General features: G+C 46.7%; 2 protein-coding genes across 2 annotated transcripts in view; both read right to left on the reverse strand.

Moving 5' to 3' along the window:
* Positions 1-13152, reverse strand: part of SPTBN1 (spectrin beta, non-erythrocytic 1) — a 185345-nt gene extending 172193 nt beyond the window's left edge. The window contains exon 1 of the mRNA XM_040993465.1: positions 12939-13152. The gene's annotated coding sequence lies outside the window, so the exon portion shown is untranslated. The remainder of the gene's footprint in view (positions 1-12938) is intronic.
* Positions 13153-17704: 4552 nt separating this feature from the next.
* LOC121165348 (40S ribosomal protein S11-like) lies at positions 17705-18227 on the reverse strand. Its single transcript, XM_040994055.1, has one exon. It carries the CDS (start codon positions 18196-18198, stop codon positions 17722-17724), a length of 477 nt encoding a protein of 158 aa, XP_040849989.1. The 5' UTR covers positions 18199-18227; the 3' UTR covers positions 17705-17721.
* Between the last annotated feature and the right edge of the window lie 2974 nt (positions 18228-21201).

Here is a 21201-nt window from a genome sequence, read left to right on the forward strand (position 1 = left end):
CTCCATTCTTTGCAAAAACATTTAGAGGAGTGACTTGGCTCAAATGAAATGACACGTTCTGAGATACTGCGTTAACCTGCAGCTATTTAAGGCATGCCAAGGCTGTATGGGTGCTGTCACAGAGCCTGCTCCCAATCTCTTAGCAGCTCTCCAACACATTCCAACTGTATATGCACAGCCTTGCTAGAATCACATCCCACTTATCTCTCAAGACACACCAAGTAAGATGTTGCCATATTACCCAACCATCCTGCCATTTTATGTATGCCAGTCACTTGCATACTTTCTGATCTTAGAAAAAAACAAACGAATCATCTGTGTCCACAGTGTTTGGTCCATAAGATCCAACACCCCTTAGTTCATCAAGAAACCATTCAAAATGGGGAGAAATATTATGCCTTACTATTTTTTTTTTTTTTATTATTTTTTATTGGAAAGGCGGATATACAGAGAGGAGAGACAGAGAGGAAGATCTTCCGTCCGATGATTCACTCCCCAAGTGAGCGCAACGGGTCGATACTATGCCGATCCGAAGCCAGGAGCCTCTTCCGGGTCTCCCACGCGGGTGCAGGTTCCCAAAGCCTTGGGCCGTCCTCAACTGCTTTCCCAGGCCACAGGCAGGGAGCTGGAAGGGAAGCGGGGCTGCCGGGATTAGAACCGGCGCCCATATGGGATCCCGGGCGTGCAAGGCGAGGACTTAACCACTTGCGCCACCGCGCCGGGCCCCATGCCTTACTATTTAAAGGATGTTAAGTACTCACCCTCTAAATAAAAATTTATAGGGAGAGGAGAAAAGCAAGATCTTAAAAAAGCTAAACTATAATTAAGCCCCCACTGGCTACCCTGTGAAAAGAGAAGTTTAACATATTAATTTATTCTCTAAAATCCAGTGTACTTTCTAATCGTTAATGTTTAGGAAAAAAAACTTCAAAACCCAACTGGAATGGTTAACCACATGCTGCTACATTCCAATCTTGCTAAAAACATACTTAATTAGCACATTTGAGTCTCATGTCTGCACAGATGTACAACATTCCAATGAAAGCACAGCTATCGATATGTCCTGTATTTTATGTCTCCTTATCCTAGAAGCAGAAATGACTGAAAAGCAGTTCTCAAATACGATCCACTAGAGATGCTGATTACATGTGAAAAAAAAAACAACACTTTGCTTTACCAAGAATGTAGCCCAACAGAAATACAACTGTTATTTTTTAGATGCAGCAAATACATACCGACAAATAATTCTTCACAGCTGCAAAATACATGTTAGTTCAACTGACAGAGAATAATCTTCCCTCAGAACAGGAAGATACACTAGCCTGCTCTCTAATTAAACTTCTAAGTTTCGAACAAGACTTATAGAGCTAAGATGAAAGTCGATGTTCTTAATGTCAGGAATCCACACTTCAAAAGCAAAATAAGCCGTTCAAAATGAGAAACCATTCCGATTAGCAAGCCAACTCAGGAATTCCTTTAGTAGTCAGTGCTGGTTTTAAAATAAGCAAACTCTCCAGGATTCGCTCTTCCTTTCAAATTAAAAAAAAAAAAATCACCTACCCTCAGGATAAAGAATAAGACACAGATGTGCACTGATGTCTTCCCAAACAACACGGATCTTTGTATTCCAGGCACTTCCTCAACTCCGCCCCAGGAGATAAGCTGGGTATTTAAGGGACAATTGGCAGAACAGAGTTGTCAACCTCTCTGTGAGAAGGGCCAGTCCCCCGCTCAGAAATCACCTGATAGTCCTGGCCATCACTTCACCCACTTCCCAAAATAGTGACAGGTGTTCTCACCCAGCCAGACGCGCGGTTAAAGGTCACATTCCAGGGGCACTCCTCCCAGGACCACTCTGAGCACTGCCTTTGCTCACTGCTGCCCCAAGCGTCACACCCGAGTATTCACGCCTCCCTGGAGGCCAAGCCCAGATCCCACAGCTCAAGCAGAACTAGCAAGCGTTTACCCTTGGTGCATTTCAGACACTTGCAAAGAGAAACCAGGTTCCCATCACTAAGGAAATTTCTCAAAAATCTCTTACTTGGACAAAGGACATCCACCTCGTGCGTAGGCTCCATCACTCAGTGCAGCCCAGGCTTTCTCTCTGTGAAAGGAGCCACCTCCACCCTTCTGGTCATTTTCCACTACCCAACAGTGCCAAATGTAAATTTCTGGAAAGTGTCTTTCCTCGCCTTAATAAAAGGATCCTTCTCCTAATCTTCCCACTGGGCATATGAGAAGCCATTTTGTCGCCTTCCTCGGAGAGCAGTCAAACACTAGAAACAAAGCAACAAAGGAGGGCCAGCAGGTCACCTCCAGCAGGTCACCCCAGGGATTAGAGAGTTGGTGGCATCATCAAATGCGGACACCACTTTTTCTGTTAGAAACAGGGCTTAGATCCAAAGGCAGGAGGTTAAAGAACTCAGCTGAAATAAGCACCCCAAGAAAGCTGGGATGCCTTCAACAGTGACAACCAAATCCAGCTGAGGAATAAAACCCATCCGACTACATCCGTTCCACCTGTGACATGTTATGGGCTGGCTGGTTTGGAGTCCCAGAAATCTGAGGACGGAAATAAAATCAGATGTTGTCGAAAGCCCATGGAGGTGTCTCTCAGGGAAATTAACATACCTCTCAGGGGAGTCCCCTTCCAAGCAAAACAAAAAGCACACATAACCTAACGAGAACTGAATTTCTGGTATTTTTCCACTGTACATGAGTTTATTCAAGAAGAGGAGTATCTGGAATGAACAAACTCCAAATTGGTTTTTTTTTGTCATCTTTCTTTAGCACCTGCGTTCCTAAACAGATTCCAGCAGCAGACAGTATTCGTGTAGCTTTAACTAGGACCGTTCTTCTGATGCGATGCCGTGTGCCCGTGTGCCCGTGTGGCCGTGCTACATGGAGAAGCTTTGAGTGATAAACACCGCCACATGATTACACAGATCTTCAACACTGCGCATCCTTCAGCTCCAGGCGTCAGGATTAGCCTTTGTCATATATTTGCGAGATAAAGAAATACAGAGGGAGGGAAAGGCTTAACGGATAACACAAAACTGCATGTTTCTGGGGTCAGGGAATATCTATCGGCTTTAATATTCCTCTCTATGCTCATCTTTATTTTCTGTCTGATTTGAAATAGCTGTGATTTTTGCAATTACAAGTTATTTTGTTTCATATTTTTATTTGAGTTATTTTCTAACTTAAGCTTTTCTGAAGCTATATATTCTTCATAAACCATCCAGGAAAAAAAAAACTATAGATACTATCTATATCAACAGATATAGCAGAAATTCAAGGAATCTAATGTGGCAACTATTTTACCTTTCAAGAATATTGCAACTCACTATTAAAGATATAAGCCACAGATTAAAAAAAAATATTATGTAAAGCGTTTAAACACCACAGGGCAAAATAAACACGCATTGTTTTAAGGAAGAATACGGGTTTTCCTTCCTCTTTAAGTAAACAAGATAAGAGGCAAATGGGCCAAAAAGAAACCGAGCCCCACCCCACCCTAAGACTCTCACAGCCAGTGCAGAACATTCCAGGAAAAAATGTGCAGCCCTTGAACATCTAGACTTAACCTTAAGACAAACATTCTAGAAACAGCCACCCAAGAGGGTGGGGAAATAAGGAGAAACGTCACAAACCCAAGGCAGAGCATAGAGGCTGATCTCCTGGATGTCGTTTTTGCCAGGCTCCCCCGTGCCTCTGGCCCTGGCAGCGATTTGGGGAGTGAACCACTGGATGGAAGACTTTCTCTCTCTCTTCGCCTTTTTCTTTCTACAAATCTACCTTCTAATTAAAAAGAAAGAAAGGAAGAAAAGAGACATACAGACAATTAGTAGGACACGCCTTGGGAATTCTGACTATTCCTGAATAATTCTTGACTGTGAGCCACATTCACTTTTCTCTGTCCTTTTTAAACAATTACTTATTTAAAAGGCAGAATGACAGCAGGAAAGACAGAGAGGGAGAGTCCAAATTCAGGGGTTCTCTTCCTGAACAACTAAGCGTGACCAGTCACAGAATAGCAGTTGCCTGAACCAGGCAATCTGATACAGCATGCCAGTGACCAACGGGAGGCTTAACCCAGTGAGCCCTGAGGCCTGACCATGTGGATCACAAAAAAACTGGTCCTCACGGTCGTGTTCTTACATTGTTTACTTTTCTCTGCATGTGAAATAGTTCAAAACTCAAAATAAGAAACATGATGTCACAGGAATTTCCTTTCATACAAGAAAGGAAATCATTCATTAACCCACCATCCAAAGCGAACCATTAACATCTCAACGCATTTTTCCTTCCAGTACTGGTACTTAAGAGAACTGTGTTCTTACTGCATTACACAGATTTGCATAAGATATTTCACTGAACATTATACTGTTAGTACTTTCTCCTTTCAATAATATTCTTCCTAACCATTATTTTAAGCACCACATTCTATTCTACTGTATGGCAGCACCATAATTTATTTGACTATGCCTATTATAAAACAGCTTTGTTTTTCCATCATCGGGTCTGGTAAAAAAAATCCTTATTTTAAAACCTCTATCCAGGGTAGGTATTTGGCCTAGAGGTTCGGTCAAGAGTCAGGACACCAGCATCCTACATGGGTGTGCCTGGGTTCCACATCTGGTTTTGGCTTATAATTTCAGATTCCTGCTAATGCAGAAACTGGTAAACATTGGGAAAGCTTAGGCAATCAGGAAACCTGGAGGAGACTCCGGGCTCCTAGTTTTGAAGTGGCGCAGCTCCAGCTTTTGCGGCCACTTGGAGAGTGAATCAACAGATGCTAGATCCGTCCTCTCTGTCTCTCCTCCTCTCTGTATGTCACTCTTTATAATAAAAATAAATAAAGCTTAAAAAAAAAACCAAATACTTTTCCAACAGATAACACAGAGCCCCCACCTGACAGCAGCCCAGAAAGCATCAGCCCCCAATCGGAATGGAAACGTTGGCCTGTTTTTTTACAACGTGTTGGACACACTGGTGAGTTGGAGCAATGTAATACAATTACCACTCTCTTTGAGTTCTTATTTTATAAACTAGCTATTTGTATTCTTTCTCCAGATATAAGGATTGTAATATTTTGCTTATTTATGTTAAAAATACACATATGAGTACAAAGGAACTTCAAATAACTCATGGAAACATATCTCATGAAAAAATTACATCTGCTTCACTTTTCTGACACCAAAAGCCTCTTTAGTGTCATCTGGGCATGCACCCTCATATATTAATCACGTTTGCCTACTCTATTATACTGACATCACACACAGCAATGAGTTTAACATAGACTAAACTTGGCATCAGTTACCTCGATGATATTATTTGCTGTAATGTATGTTTTCTGAACAAATCAAACAACTCTAGTGTGAGAGAAAGTGTAATACTGGGGAGAATTAAGCCAACATTTCACATTCTATAATCATTAAAATTCACCATGATGGGTAGTGGACAATCCTGATTGATGGGACTGTCACTATCATCCAAACCAGGAGACCAACACTCAGAGAGATCCAGGCGGCTTGAGCCAAGTGACCAGGTCACGGGACTGTAAGCTTGGGACCTCTGTCGAAAGCCTCCATCAGCCTTGCTAGTCATGACTTCTTTCCAACTCCTCTGAAGGAGTTGCCATAACCTCCAACTGAACATGTTTAAAGCAAAACTAATTTCCTTCCTAAACACCCACTCATGCCCTTGACTTCCTTGTCAGCATCAATCACTCTGTCATGATTTGAACTTGAAACCTTTACCACGCCAGCTCCTCACCCTTTAGATCCGCCTTCCTCCCATTCCCCCCTCACAGCCTTACAACAGGACTGCATTTCACCAGCCCGCTCCCTATTCCTATTGTCTCTCCTCTCTATCCCTGTGGCCTCCAGGATAACTTGCTCCCTCAACTTCCTAATTCCACAATCACCAGCTCCTGTCTCCTTGATTCTACTTTCTTCCCATCTCACTGTATTCCAAGCACTGCTGACAGTGAGCTACTCAGAGTTTATATAATCAGGGAGTTTAGAGGTAAACACTGGACCTTGACCGCTGAGCAACAGATTTCATCAATGGGTAGTCACCTCCTCAAACACTGTGTGGAGAATATGCCTGAAGCTCTATGTCAACCCACTGGGAAAGCAGGACCACCACCGATTCTTTTTTAAAGACTAACTTATCTGAAAGAATGACAGAAAGCGAAGGGGGAAGAAAGAGAAAGACTTCCATCTGCTGATTCACTTCCCAAATGCCCACAGCAGCCACAGCTGGGCCAGACAGAGGGCAAGAGCTCCATGCGGACCTCCCACACGGATGAGAGGAAACCAAGTCCCCAGCTGCCCATCCACGTAGGCCAGGACCTGGATCTGAGCCTGAGTAGGCAGGACTCTGTCCCAGGCACTCTGATAAAGGACACAGGCATCCCAAGAAGCAGTTTAAGCCCCAACATAATACCTGCCCCCATGAGTGGCTTCTGATGTTACATGCAGGGAACAGGACCTGCTTCCTCAAACACAAGCAGAAGTCCAGGTCATACGCTAATGGTTAACTGATTAAAGACAGAGACAGACCCAACTATGGTGTCCAAGAGGTGAGCCAGCAGGAGGTCTGCAGCTCCCTGGAGGCACAATGTTCTCAAGAGGGCTGGTTGCACAAGCCCAGTGTACAACCTGTCTCTCCCTCTCTGCCTCCTGGCTTGTCCTAACTTGATTCTTCTGCCAGCCTCTTCTGAACCCCAAACTGAAAGGGCCACCTGCTCTCAGACCATGAGCCTGCAAACTGTGAGCTGAAAGAACCCTTCTTTTTCTAAGCTGCTCCTCCTCCAGTAACAAAAAGCTGATGAGCACAACTAGGGGCACACGGGAGTGGAACCACTGACTACGTTTTAACTCCCACTACAATTTCATCTGAGCCTTTCATTCCATAAAGTTAGATGCCAAACCAGAAGGTTCGTGCTTTGCTGATGTCACCCACCAGGTCAGCTGGTAGAATATCTTTTCCCTTCTGTGTGCAGTATTTTCAATGCACTCTAGTATACAGTCCTTAGATTCAAGAAGTAATTCTCATTCAACCTTAAGCCAGTCACACCACCATCAAGTATCTACTAACTGCTTAACAGAGAACACATGCAATCCTTGCTATTATCTAATCAAAAACAATAGTCATTTCAGAGTCTCGGCAAGGGAAAAATGTTAATAATAAATGTTTAATGGTCAAAAAAATTTTAGATCCCAATTTGCGGTCTTCACAGCCTATGCTAATCACTATACAAATTCCACCAGAGATGATATCATGGCACCAAGGGCTAAGCCTCCACTTGCAATGCCAGCATGATGTTGACATTCTTCACTGGAGTGCTGGTTCAAGTCCCAGCTACTCTACTTCTGATCCAGCTTCCTGCCAATGCTGTTGGGAAAGGAGTAGAAGATGGCCCAAGTATCTGGACCCCTGCACCCATGTGAAAGACCTGGATGAAGCTCCTGCTTTTTCTTCAGCCTGGCCCAGCAGCAGCTATCGCAGCCATCAGGAAAGTGAACCAGGAGGTGGAAGATATTTCTGTCTCTCACTCACTCTCTGTGTAACTCTTTCAAATAATCACATCAATATACAAACTTTGTTTTCCAAAAAGAAACATGAAAAAAATAAGCAGCTTAGTAGCTCTTTTGACATAAAAATGTTCAAGACATTTTCACAAAACGTACCAAAAGGATCAGTGCTCACACAGCTCTCACACATTCCCAAGAGAAAGGACTGGTCATATTAACAATGGAATTATCTCCTGAGCGCCTGGCACTGTTGCACTGCTGCCTCACGCCAACCAGAAGAGGAAGTCAGCAAGATCGTTTCCATCTTCCTGCTGCAGAATCTGTGGTCTCAAGGGTAACTAACAAGCCCAAGCAGGGCTAGTTCTGAGCCGTAGCCACATGACTAGTACTTAATAACATTAGAATTTGTGCCCAGATATATTGGACTCCAAAACTAATGCTCTTGCCAAATTATGGAAACAAAGTCATCCTCCCACGCCTTAAAACACAAAAACTGATTCTGAATTCATTAAAACCATAAATTAGCATTCATCAAAGGAAACCACAAATAGCTTTAAGAAAACACAAACTAGGAGATACTTTTTATAACATATATAATCATATAATCCACAAGAGATCAGTAGGCCACCTACACTTAGAACTCCTATGAATAAGCAATAAATCCAAAAGAAAAATGAGTAGAAGGCTAGACAGAAAGATCACACAGGGAGACATCCACTGCCCAGGAACACAAACACTCAACTTCAATCATCAAGCAGGTTATAACAAAAATGTACAATGAAACAGCATTTCATGAATATCGACTGGGTACGATTTTAAAGTCTGGCAAGGTTGTAGACCAACTGAAACACAATGCAGTCTCTGCAACGCAACCCGCCTTCAGTACACTCACTCTGGAAACAAGTCTGGCATCTACCAGAGTTAGGACACATTTGCTGTGCTCCAACATATTTCATTAGAGATAGACACCGTCCAGAAGCACATCAAAGCATGTACAAGAACCACTTATACCAGCCCTTTTCTAATAGCAAAAAAAAAAGGAATAAATAAAATTCTGCTACAGCAGAATGAGCAATTAAGATCACAGAATATACAGCAGTTAAAACTAATAAACTAGAGTTTAAAAATGTTAAAATATTAAAAACTACAGGTTCTTCTCAAACTAGATGCTGCTGCCTATGTGTCACTGGTTTGTGGCTCTTCAACATATATTTTATGACGATTATTTTGTATCTACGGATTGCTTCATTAAAAACTACTCTAAGATAACAAGGGCCAGAGGGCAGAACAAGCACAAAGTGTCAGAAGGAACCGGAGGGGACCTCAGGGTTTTCTTGGTAAGATCCAGCTCTGCTGCCTCAAAGCCAGTATCTTCTTATGGAGGAAATGCTGGTTTTCAACTTGGCAAGCATTTTGAAAAAAAAATGTGTAATACCAACTAACCTAAATAAACTACATAACTATAACTCAAACACCTCAAGGTTTATAAAGTAATTCTGTATTAATTAACAGAGTACATCTCTTTCTTCCCTATCATTTATTTAATTCAATCAGAAAAAAAAAGTACTGACACTTAAGCAAGAGAAAAAAAGATGCAGGGAGGAACGCTTTGACATTGAAGTTCCACAGCTAAAAGAGCAAAGCAGTGTCTGCATGCACATCAGTCAGTCAGGGGTCCCATTAAGCTGCAGATTCTGATTGGGTAGGTCTGGAGTGGCACTGAAGAGCCTGCTCTACTTCAGATGTAGGTGACCCTGCTGCTGTTGACCCACGACCCTCACTACGGTGCTAAGACAGGTTATGAACATGTGTGTCTTCTCTACAGAAGATTGCAACAGCACTAGCGCTGTACCTCACCGGGATCCCCCAAGTGATCCCACCAAGAAAAAAAGACTAATGTGAACACAGCATAAATGATCCCCCAAACGCTAAGTCTTTTCTTTGGAAATATGAAAAGGCCAAAACTTTCTAGAGAAGTTCATGAGATGACTTATTCATGCCCACAGACAACCAGGAGTAGGCTTGCTATCAGGGATTTGAACCTTTTCCTTATGGAAGTCTGCATTCCCAATAGTCCAGATGGAAGGACCCAAGGCCAACACAAGGACGCCCCCAGGAAACTAAGCACAATCCATTTACAAGGATGGCGTTCAATGTCATTTTTACTACATCCCATACAATCAAAGGAGCACGCTATCACTGCATGGCAGAAAATTGACTTAAATTCTAGAAAATATGCTATTTAAAATGTCAACAAAACTACATCAGACCGTATCTACTCATGGAGTCTGCTGATGCTTGCTAAGTAGCAGTAAAACCCTTGCACCTCAAAACAGTCCTTCCCCATGTAAAGTCACACTTTCAAACACAGACGAAGGGCAGCTCTCTAACTTTGCCAGGACACCCCGTCAGCCACTGCTGAGGGTGAGTCTCATCCTCGGCTTCTACAACCCTACAAACAGCAGTTACCAGCACACCACAGAGGTGTTTCTCCTAGGATCCCGCAGCTGTGCAGGCGGCCAGGGGACAGCAGCCCTCCACTGCCCCACTGCACACAGCTGTGCAGGCGGCCAGGGGACAGAGCCCTCCACTGCCCCACAGCACACAGCTGTGCAGGCGGCCGGGGGACAGCAGCCCTCCACTGCCCCACAGCACACAGCTGTGCAGGCGGCCAGGGGACAGCAGCCCTCCACTGCCTCACAACACACAGCTGTGCAGGTGGCGAGGGGACAGCAGCAGAAGGCTTGCCCGGTCACTCTAGGGACAACAGTGTTACAAAGAGCTTAACCCAACAGCACTCTGCACCTGGTGTGGAAGACAGAACAGCTAAACCTCCTGTGACATCAACAAGGGGTATTTCTTACAACGCAGCAAACCCAAACAGCCTGGATAATCTTTGTGAACAATACTCCCCCAAGTCTTCCCTCTACAACCAGCACAACCATGAAGCCTCTAGCCACCAAGCACTGTATTTTAAAAGGCCTTTCAGGAAAGCAACTCCAGATGATGCACTTACAGCACACAACTGATAGGAACGTGTGCTCTGCAGTCACATAATGACATTAACTTGGATCCACTAGAGATCTGAAAATAAATAAAAGCAGGTACAGCCTTAGATTCAAAACATTAGCCTTCCCTTCTGGTTGGCGTACTGAAATTTCCTTTTTCACATACACATTTCAGAAGAGCTGGAGCTGGCATTTGCAATATATCCCACTTGCCATCCCACACAGAGTGGCCGAATTACAAAAATGGCATTTGGAAGGGGAGGACCTGGAGTACTAGTTGAAACTGAACAGACGACGGCTCTGTGAACCATCTACTAACCCTGGTGGGCTGCCCTGCCTGTCCCCCTCCGTACTCACATTTGCTAAAAATACGAATATTTCCCCAAACAGAAAGGCCATGACCACCACAATCCCATTATTCAGGCTTGGAAATATAGCTTGGCCATTTGAATCAACAGACATCTGAATACCAACATAATGTCCCTGAATAAAGAATCCAATTAAGTTATTTGCATTTGATGTAACGGAAAAGCAAGTAATGAAAACACAGGCTCGAGGAATCACTACCCATAAAAAAACATAAATTCATTTTAAAACAACTTACTGAATGACAGTATTTTTTATAAATGTCTCAGGGGCATAAACCACACTACATCAATCATCACATTTTCCAAAGAAAATGGTTTCCTATAGGAAAAAATTCATGTTCTTGGTGTACTGATCAAAGACAGGCAGGGTGACATTACAAAATGTAATGTCCGACTGATAAACTGCAACTTTCCCCCTATGAGGAAATTGATGCATAGCTGGGTTGCGGTCAGACATGATGGGCGATCCATAGAAGACACTGCGACTCCCCACACCGACTGCACCAGCGCCCTCACACATCCCGGCCCGTCCTTCCGGCAGCCCCTCCCTAGGGCGCCAGTCCCTGGTCTGACAGCGGATTCCCGTCTGCAGCTCTCAGCCTGCATTAGCGCCGCAGGGAGCCCCTTCATCCCAGCACAGCCACAGCCTGGGTAGCAGTGCACTGGAAGGAGATGGGGGAGTCACATCTCAAAAAGTGGACTCTACCCTCTGCTTCCCCTCTCTTCCCTCCTCTGGGTGGCCTGGTCCTCCCGAAGCCACATGCGGCTGAAGCAGCATGACAAGGTAGAAGCAGCACGGGCAGCCAGCCAAGGGCAGTCCCCGGGCCTGGGTGGGGCCGGGCGGGGGCCGCAGGCGCCGAGTGGCCGTGCCAAGCCCCGCCGGTCAGACCGGAGAGGCTGCGATACTGCTGCATTGTGCTGCATCACGGTGCGAGACGCGAGCCATCCATCTTGCCAAAAAAGCACATCCCCGCCCGAACATACCCCACCGAACCCATCTTTTCCCCCTACCGAGGCAGCCCATCCTTGCCCTCTCCTCCCTTGACGGCCTGACATTTGCTGAGAAAAAAAATTATGGACAATGGTTGGTGTGCAGATGCCCGTTCCTCTCCTCACTGCCCCATCTGACAGCAAGCACCTGGCACCTTTCCTATCACAAAAACAAAGGGATGAGATCTTCCCCAAGCCGTCCCCCCCCCCATTAAAAAACAAAAAGCTGGCGGTGGGGTGACACAGACCAGGGAGTCCAGCCCACCTCCCCCGGCAGGCCCAGGGGTCCCCGCGCCGGTACAAACCTGTTGAAAGCAGGAGCCGAAGGGCGGGCGCGGCGGCGGCGGCTTCGCGCCCCGAGGCGGCTCCCGCCCAGCCCTAGGAGAGCGGGCACGGCGGCGAGGGCGAGGGCGGGCGCAGCGGGGACGGCGGGCTCGCCGAGGGGGCGCGCGGGAGGACGCGGGCGGCCGCCTCGGGCTCAGCTGCAGCGCGCGGCGCAGCCGGGACCACGCCTGGCCGCAGCGCCGATACCGTTACGCGCGCAGCCCGGCCCTGTCAACACCGCCCCCGCTCTCCACCCGCCCGACGCGAGGGCACCTGAAAATACACCCTCCCGAGTGGGTGCTGCCCACTCCGCACCAACCCCGCGCCAGGGGCTGCTACGCCCAGCCCGAGGGAGGGCGTTCAAGGGGTAGGGAGGGGGAGCGCAAGGAGGGAGGAATGGGGCGCTGCGGGGCCAGGAGGTGCAGTGCAAGCGCGGGTGCGCGGCCGCCTCGCTGCGGAGCCCGCCGCCCCCCACCCCGCGTCGTCCAAGTACTAAGGGGCACCGGAGCCCCAGGCTGCCCGCGCCGGCCCCCCGCCCCGGCTCTGCAGGCTCCCCACCCCCCACGCCGCTCCCGGGGCGCAGGGCAGCGGCGTCCTCCGGCCCAAAGGCCCTCGCGCCCCTCCTCCCGCCCGCCCCGGGGACGCAGCCCCAGTGAGTTGGCATCTTCTTACCCGGAGTCCCTCCACCACCACCCTCTACCTACCTCCAGGGATGGGGTGGGGAGGGGGGCGCCGGGGGGGGGGTCCCGTCCTCCTCCCGCTCCTCGGCGGCCGGGCGGGTGGGCCGGGAAGCGACTCCGCGGGGGCTGTCGGCGGCTGGGGCCGGGGCTCACAGGACGGGACCGGTGGGCGCTGCTGCGCGGGACTGCGCGCTCGCTCCGGGAGGAAAGGCGGCCGAGGGAGGGACTGGAGGAATCCGCAGCCTGCACGGCAACAGCTGCACTGATTCCGGGGGCTGGGCGGAGGGAGGAGGGAGCGGGCCGGGAGGGGGCGAGGGGCGGGGAGAGGGAGCGCGGGCGGCGCGGGCACGGGCACGGGCGCGCACACGCGCGCTCTCCCGCACGCCCTGCACCCGCCTCCCCGCGCTCGCGTGGATCCTCCCTTTCGCAGCCCCACAGGCCGCCCACCCAGCGCCTGCTCGGCGCGGGAGCCGAACGCCGGGCGCGTCCACGCTGGCAAGCGGAGGTTCTCCCCGGGCCTAGCCCGATCTCGCCGCTTGCGGGCGGGGACCAGGAGGAGGTCGGGTGGGCAAGCGCTGCCGTTCGCTGCTCCTTCTCCGCACCGAAGGACAATGGGGGCTTTGTCCCTCGCAGCGTGCGAGGGCCAATTTCACGTTTAATTTGAGGCTAATTCGATTATCGCTATGGAAGGGGGCAGCCTAATTTTCTCCGTGACTTGTGCAACCCGCGCTGTTTGCGTGCAGAACACGAGCGGGGCAGCGTGTTGAGGCAGGTTTGCGAGCTGCGTCGATTCAGCTGCTTTTAGCTTCGGGAGGGGACGCCTTTTGCGTGCGCCCCCGTTTGTAGGTCGACGATGATCTCTTGGTGGCAACCTTGGCCATAGTAGGAGGGAGGCGAGTCTCCGGGGTCCTCACTGTGAGTACCTTTCACTAGGAGAGCCCTGAACGGCCCCTACTAGTGGTTCCTCCAGCTCTTGCCATTGCCGCCCGCACGCGCAGCCAGGTGCGCCTCCCCAGGTCTCTGCTCGCGGCAGGCTCGCCCCCTGCGCCGGTGTCGGCCCCCTGGGCGCTCGACGACCGGAATTGCCTTACTCCCGCCCCCACGGGCTGTCACACTCCATCAGCCCGCCAAGCTGCGTGGGGATTCTGGAACTGCCGCCATCGGGAAGAAAAGATGGTGGCATCACAGTGACCACGAGTAAAACGCCCTGTGGAAAGCCTGGAGAAAGGGGTCATCTTCTGCCTGCTCTGGACAGTGTCCCGCGGTGGGCTTCAGGCGGCGATGGCTCTTCATGCTTGCAAAGTCTTGGGGCCTTCTCCCCACTGCCACCCTGCACCCTCACAAAAAAAAAAAAAAGGAGTGTGACATGGTTTTGGACTGTGCCTACATCTCAGATCGGTGGGACTCAGCCTGATGGGTTGATGGTTTTCCATGTCTTTTTGCATGAATCTTTAAAATTGTATACATTTTATTTTTTATGATTTCTACATATTTGATGAGGGTGTGAAGGGTCAAGGGCTAGAGGAAAGTGAGTGAGACCATGTTTTCACGTTCTTTTTTTCTTCCTGTTTCTGGATAAGGGGAGTAGCCACACCCAGCCTCCCAACCATCCCAGGGTCCCCCGATGTGGGCATGCTCTGAGGGTCCTGCTCAAGTGGTTTTGATGGTTCAACAATTCTGTATTGCTGCTGATCTTGCCACTCCAATCATGATGAAATCTCTCCAGACCTCACTGGCTGACTTTTTACATGAATATTTAAAAATAAGACTAAACAGAACGATCGTGGCAAACTGATGTGGCTATCCCTCGCAGGCTTTCACAGTCGGTTTAAGTGTTTGTACCAAGATCTGCTTTGGATATATATTTTAAGAATGGAGGAAGGCAGAGGACATAACATTTTGCTCAGGTCAGCTTGCCCAGGGCAGGGGTCTCTCTTCACCACCCTCCTAGCAAACTGACCCCTTTAAACAAGGCAGGAAAACCATGAGAAACCCAAGTGTTTTCTGTGCGCTTGTTTCTCACCAGACCCGCAGCAGCTTCCCACCAAAAGATCAGAAAACCAAAGGAACCACTAGCCACACTGGAAAGTGCCTCGGTTTCTATTCCTCTGATAGGATTCTGAAATGGTCATTCCTCAGTGCTTCCTTTAATGACTGATAAAAGTACTTAAATCATCCAATAGATGACTCCTCGCCCACTCCATCCCACCCCCGTTGAAATTTTTAAGATTTCCTTCAGCCACACAGGTCCTCAGCTAGGTGCTCCAGTGGAGAGCCAGTAATTATTCCAGGAATGTGAGAGCCAGGAGTCAGTTTCAAATTCTTACCAGCCCTGGTCGTTTTAGCCATTTAGGGAGTCAATCAGCACAGAACTCTCCTTCTCTGACTCTGTCTCTCTGCCTCTCAAAGAAATATATATATTTCTGGGATAGTGAATGCGTTGCATGAATTCTCACAGCTACTAATACTAGAGTTATATTAGAAGCGAATGTCTCAAAGCTGTGTGCTTGGGCATCACATATTAATAGTTAAAAAGTAATTTTGTTTTATAACATGAAGAAAGTTTTGGAGAGGGGTCGTCGAGGTGATGATTCCATAACTATTTACTTATTGCCGCTGAACTGTTTACTTAAAAATGGCTTAAAAGGACCAATTTTGCAACATGTCTATGTTTTTACAATCATGCGAATTAAAACAAATTTGGAACAGTTCTGAGTATAGACCTCCAGGACAGTAGAATAAATGCTCTTAACATACCTTCACTTGACCCACTACTTGGTATACTCTTTGCACCCTCTGTGTAGGAGGGGGCCCATGGCACACACAGCCCACCCACCCACCTAGCACACTCAGCTAGCAGCCCATTCTCTGCTCCTACCGTGTATTACACCAGCTGTGTAATATATTTGTCAAATTTGTTTATGCCAGTTATGCCAATTGTAATTAAAGGTCATATAAATCAATTAAATATCAGTGTGAAGAGTTATTTAAGCAAAAACTATATGGCAGCTTTTGAAATATTGGATTAAAAACAAAATCTACCCCTATTAAATTATGTGTGGGAGAATAATAATAAAAAATGGAGAGACATGGAGATTATAAAATACACAGTAATATTCAGTTTGCTTTGCAAGTGTCACTTGCTTCTCAGTTAAAATAAGTGTGTGTCCCAACTACGATTTATGCAGAAGTGATACTTCACTCAGTTAACATGTTCAAGGAAATGTTTGTGCTTTTTTATCAACAGATTAAATGGATATACACTCATGTATAAGATTTCAAGATCATATGCGTTTTTCATATATAAATCTATCATTTTCTTTTTCTTTCAAAATCTAACTCAAGGGCCCAGAACAGTAGCCTAGTGACCAAAGTCCTCACCTTTCATACATCAGGATCCCATATGGACACCAGTTCTAATCCCAGTTACTCCACTTCCCTTCTAGCTCCCTGCCTATGGCCTAGGAATTTAGTATAGGATGGCCCATGTGCTTGGGATCATGTGCCCAGGTGGGAGACCTGGAAGAAACTCCTGGCTCCTGGTTTCGGATCGACTCAACTCTAGCCACCGTGGCCACTTAGGGGGTGAACCAGTGGATGGAAGATATTTCTGTATCTCCTTATCCCTGTATATCTGCCTTTCCAATTTAAAAAAAAATCTTTTTTTTATTGTTAATAACATTGTATTATGTGATACAGTTTAAAAAAAAGAAACTGAAAAAAATGTAATTCAAGAAATAGGCAATGGATACTTAAGAGATTACACCGAAAGTCTAAGCAATAATAACAAAAATAGATAAAATGAACTTTATCAAACTTAAAAACTTTGTGCAATATAATGATATGAAAATCAACCTACAGAACAGGAAAAAATATTTGCCAGTCATGCATTTTAAAAGGGTCTAGTGTGTGTGTATATAACAAATTGCTTCATTGTTCTTGTGTGGTAGCCCCAGCGGGGGACCTGGGTCCTCTACATGGACACATAGGTGTGTGTCTTCACTAGGTTTGTGAATTCCTGGTAGGGAGACTTGGTGAACAAGGTCACCTTCCAGAGGTAGGGGTCAGGTACCTGTAGGTCTTGGAGATGGCATCGAAGGCAGCCTTGGTGAAATTGCCCAGGGTGGTGGTGCACCCATGGGGCCGAGGTTAGCAGTCATCCATGCTGGCCATCATAAGCAGCTTCTTGGGCACCGGGGCCGACAGGATGCCCATGCCATGGGGAGCGGGGATCAGGCGCTCCTGCACTTTACTGCAGCGCCCCATCACCTTGCATGGCACAGTGTGGAGCTTGCCGATCTTGTTTCCCCCAGTAGCTTCAGCTCACGGGCACAATGGACAGCTTGGCCAGGATGATGGTGCCCCGGAAGGCGTGGCTACCTCCTTGGAGCACTTGACACCCAGGCCTACGTGGCTGCTGCAGTCCCCGATGGCTACAAAGGCCTTGAAGCGGGTGCGCTGGCCGGCCCGTGTCTGCTTCTGCACTGGCATGATCTTCAAGCTCCTAGTCATTGAGGGACGCACCCAGGAAGAAGGCAATGATCTCAGACTCCTGGATGGGCAGCGAGAACAGGTAGAATTCTTCCAGGGAATTGAGCGTCATTTCCTTCCACCAGACGGCCCACTTTGGTTAATGGGATCTGTTGCTGTCCTGCAGCGATGGACTTGGTGCACGGAGCCAATAATAACACGCGTGGATCCTGACTGATGGTCAAAAGCCGAAGTTTATTAGGGACATCAGACTTTTTTTTTTTTTTTTGCAATGCAAAATAACTTTATTTCATGCGGGGGGAGAGGCAGCAGCGGCTCAGAACTTCTGGAGCTGCTTCTTGGTGCCGGCGGCTTTGGTGACCTTGAGCACGTTGGAGCGCACTGTCTTGCTGAGGGGCCGGCACTCGCCCACCGTGACGATGTCCCCAATCTGGACGTCCCTGAAGCAGGGTGACAGGTGCACCGACATGTTTTTGTGGCGCTTCTCAAAGCGGTTGTACTTGCGGATGTAGTGCAGGTAGTCCCGGCGGATGACAATGGTTCTTTGCATCTTCATCTTGGTCACCACGCCCGACAGGATCCTCCCCCGGATGGACACGTTTCCGGTGAAGGGGCATTTCTTGTCGATGTAGGTGCCCTCAATAGCCTCCTTGGGCGTCTTGAAGCCCAGCCCGATGTTTTTGTAGTAGCGCGGGAGTTTCTCCTTGCCGGTCTCCCTGAGCAGGACCCGCTTCTTGTTCTGGAAGATGGTCGGCTGCTTCTGGTAGGCGCGCTCGGTCTGAATGTCCGCCATCTTCCCGGCCGCCGTAAGAAGAGAGCGGGACATCAGACTTTATACACTGAGAGTCCATGCTGTTTCCCTACTCTTGATTGGAATTCCTTTTGTTTTGTATATTACACCAGGTGTTCTCATTTACATGCTGTTTATACAAAAGGTAGCCATTTGGTTGTTGTCATGCAAATACTGTCCAATGAACTGCAAACCTGTGCTCGCTGACCTTTCAGGATCACAATGTCCTCCTGCAGGGATCTCTCCGTCTCTCCCTAAATCTGACTTTACAATAAAAAAAAAATCTTAAAAATAAATAAGTAAATAAATAAATAACTTATTTGAAAGACAGAACAAAAGACAGAGACAGAGAGATAGAGACAGAAAGTCAGATTTTTCATCTATTGATTTACTCTCTGGATGTCTGGAACAGCCAGAGCTAGGCCAGCCTGAAGTCAGGTACCAGAACTCCAGCCTGAATGGGTGGGAGGGACTCAAGTACTTGAGCCATTATCTCACATCTCCCAGGATGCATTAGTAGGAAGCAGAGTACCCAGGACTTGCACCAGCACTCCAAAAGCAGATGTGCAAATCCCACAAGGCCACATTATCCGCTGTGCTACAATGCCCGATGGTTCGTTCCTTGTTCACTGTCATGTTTCCATAACCAACAAACCACTAATCACTTTAGGTAAATGGACTTCTGCGTGTGTTTTAAGGTCTTACAAGCTTCTCTTGAGAAAGGCTTTATCACAGTTTAACCCTCAGATATGAGTTGCTTATCTTTAGGGAGCTTCATTCTATATATCACAATGGAAATATATATATATGTATATATCTATATAATATATACTATATATAAGAGTGAGTCTGTGTTTTCCTATTGGAGCAAAAAAAAAAAAAAGGGACAAAAGAAAAGTATTTTAGATGGGGAATTTCTGTACATCATACCACATACCAGTCACTCCACTATTCCCGAGAATGAGCAAGGGAGAAGCTCATAGTAGGATGATTTTCCATATAACAACATGGACTGTCCATTAAAGCAGCCATTAGGCATAGGTAGCCATAGATCACTTGAAATATGCCTGGAAAAAGAGAGGAAGCAAATTTTTTCATTGCCTATTTAATTTAGATTGAAATTTAAAAATTGATTCTGGGCTCAGTTATTTAAAAAGTTAGAAATATGTGTGGAAAATTTTAGATAGTTAATCTATATGTTTTAACTTCAGCTTTTATGAAATTACAGTAAATGTGAGAGAGTTGGCTAAAAACAGAATGAAAAATAGCTTGATATTTAAGACATTGATACATTGCAATGAAGTAATGTTGGATATAATGAGCTAAACAAAATCTATTTTTTGAACGTTGCAGCAGGCATTTGGTTAGCGGCTAAGAAGATGGCCATATCCCATACCAGAGTCCCTGGGTTTAAGTTCCAGCTCCGTTCCCAATTCTAAACATTTCCTGCTAACACACACGCTGCGAGGCAGCAATGGCTCAAGTGCTTGAGCTCCTGCCAGTCGTTTGGGAGATCAGAGAGTTTCCTGACTCTTGGCTTCAGTCTTGCCCAGACTTCACTGTGCAGGTTCTTTCTGCCTTGCAAAATAATAAATTAAAAAAAAAAAAACATTAATTTCTGCATTTCTCTTAGTCTTCAGAACGTAGTTGTTGAAAACTTGTAAAATTATATCTGTGGCTCAAATCATGTGTGTATTGGGCAAGGCTGTTCTCCACAATGTCCATGAGATCCTCAGTAATTAGCATCCTCGCTCTATAGAAGGACAGAAAGTGAAGAGAGGCAAACAGAATTTGCAATGTGCTACAAATCAAGAACTCCGAAGTGAGGTCGAATTTCTAACTTCCTGTACTGACCCACGGCGATGGGCTTGGTATCTCTGGGTCGCAAGCCAAGATGCATTTTCTGAGAGTGCAAGGCAAGTATGGCTAATATTTCCATGACAGGTGTTATTCATTTGGAAGTCTGAGGAAGACCTCGGCAAGAAGAGTGCCATTCATTCCCTCAGATCAACTCCCAGTCCTTACACACACATACCCACACCCCATTTTGACATAGTTTGCCTGCCTATGTGGAAGATTCCAGAAGTGGGATAGAAATCATGCTTAGAATTCATTGAAGAAATTGCAGAAATTCATAGTCTGATTGTGAGGCTCAGAGACATCTCCTCCCGCAGAGGTCAGAGAAGCCCCCAGCTGGCTTGATGGAGGAGAAACTCTTCCGTCTGCACTGAGTCCTCCATTATGGACACTTTACTCCCTCGCTGATACCCCCGGGGTACCTCTGTTCACAGCCTATGCTCCAGACGCTGGGTTGGGGTTAGATGCACGTTCATGAGACAGTTGTGTAGCTCACTCTCAGAGGATGGTTAAAAACCGAACTGGACTCACAGCAAGCTACTTGAGCATTCACTGTGGAAGCACTGCAAGCATTGCCAGTCTCCTTTGGCTTTCATCTTGTGGTTTGCAGGCTGCTTTCTTCTCTCAAGTTCTTTCTTTTACACATAGGAAATAGCAAGCAGGAGTTCAATTCTAATGGAAAGCCTTTTGATTGAAGATTGCAACTGGGCCCTTCAGAGAATTACAAAAACAAGGGAACATTTGTGAAATTTCACTTAATAAGCCTGTCCCAAAATGAGGTACAGGAAGTGTATTAATTTTGTTATTGTTTGAAAAATATTTTTATCACATATAAGGTCATTCTGCTGATAATAATTTTGTTATTGTTTGAAAAATATTGTTATCATATATATAGACATTCTGCTAAGTTCTCATTCTGGCATTTGTACCTAGTCTGTAACCTGTATGGTACACACTATTATTATCCATATTTTTATTATTGAAGAAACAGAGGCAAAAGAGATTAGGTCTGCTGCTTGAGGTCCTACAGCCAAGAAGTGAGGAAAATATAGTTCGACCAAGGCTCATCTGGTACTGAGGCTGTTCCCAGAAATTCGAAATGGGAAATAGGACCCTAGACATTTTACTTACCAGCTGTCCATGTAAGCA

The sequence above is a fragment of the Ochotona curzoniae genome, unplaced genomic scaffold, assembly GCF_017591425.1.
Source record: "Ochotona curzoniae isolate NIBS_2020 unplaced genomic scaffold, NIBS_Ocur_1.0 contig_883, whole genome shotgun sequence".
In the NCBI taxonomy this organism is placed as follows: Eukaryota; Metazoa; Chordata; class Mammalia; order Lagomorpha; family Ochotonidae; genus Ochotona; species Ochotona curzoniae.

Bases quoted from the DNA above. Each gene is read 5' to 3' on its own strand.
- LOC121165348 (XM_040994055.1), bottom strand. From the start codon at position 18,198: ATGGCGGACATTCAGACCGAGCGCGCCTACCAGAAGCAGCCGACCATC.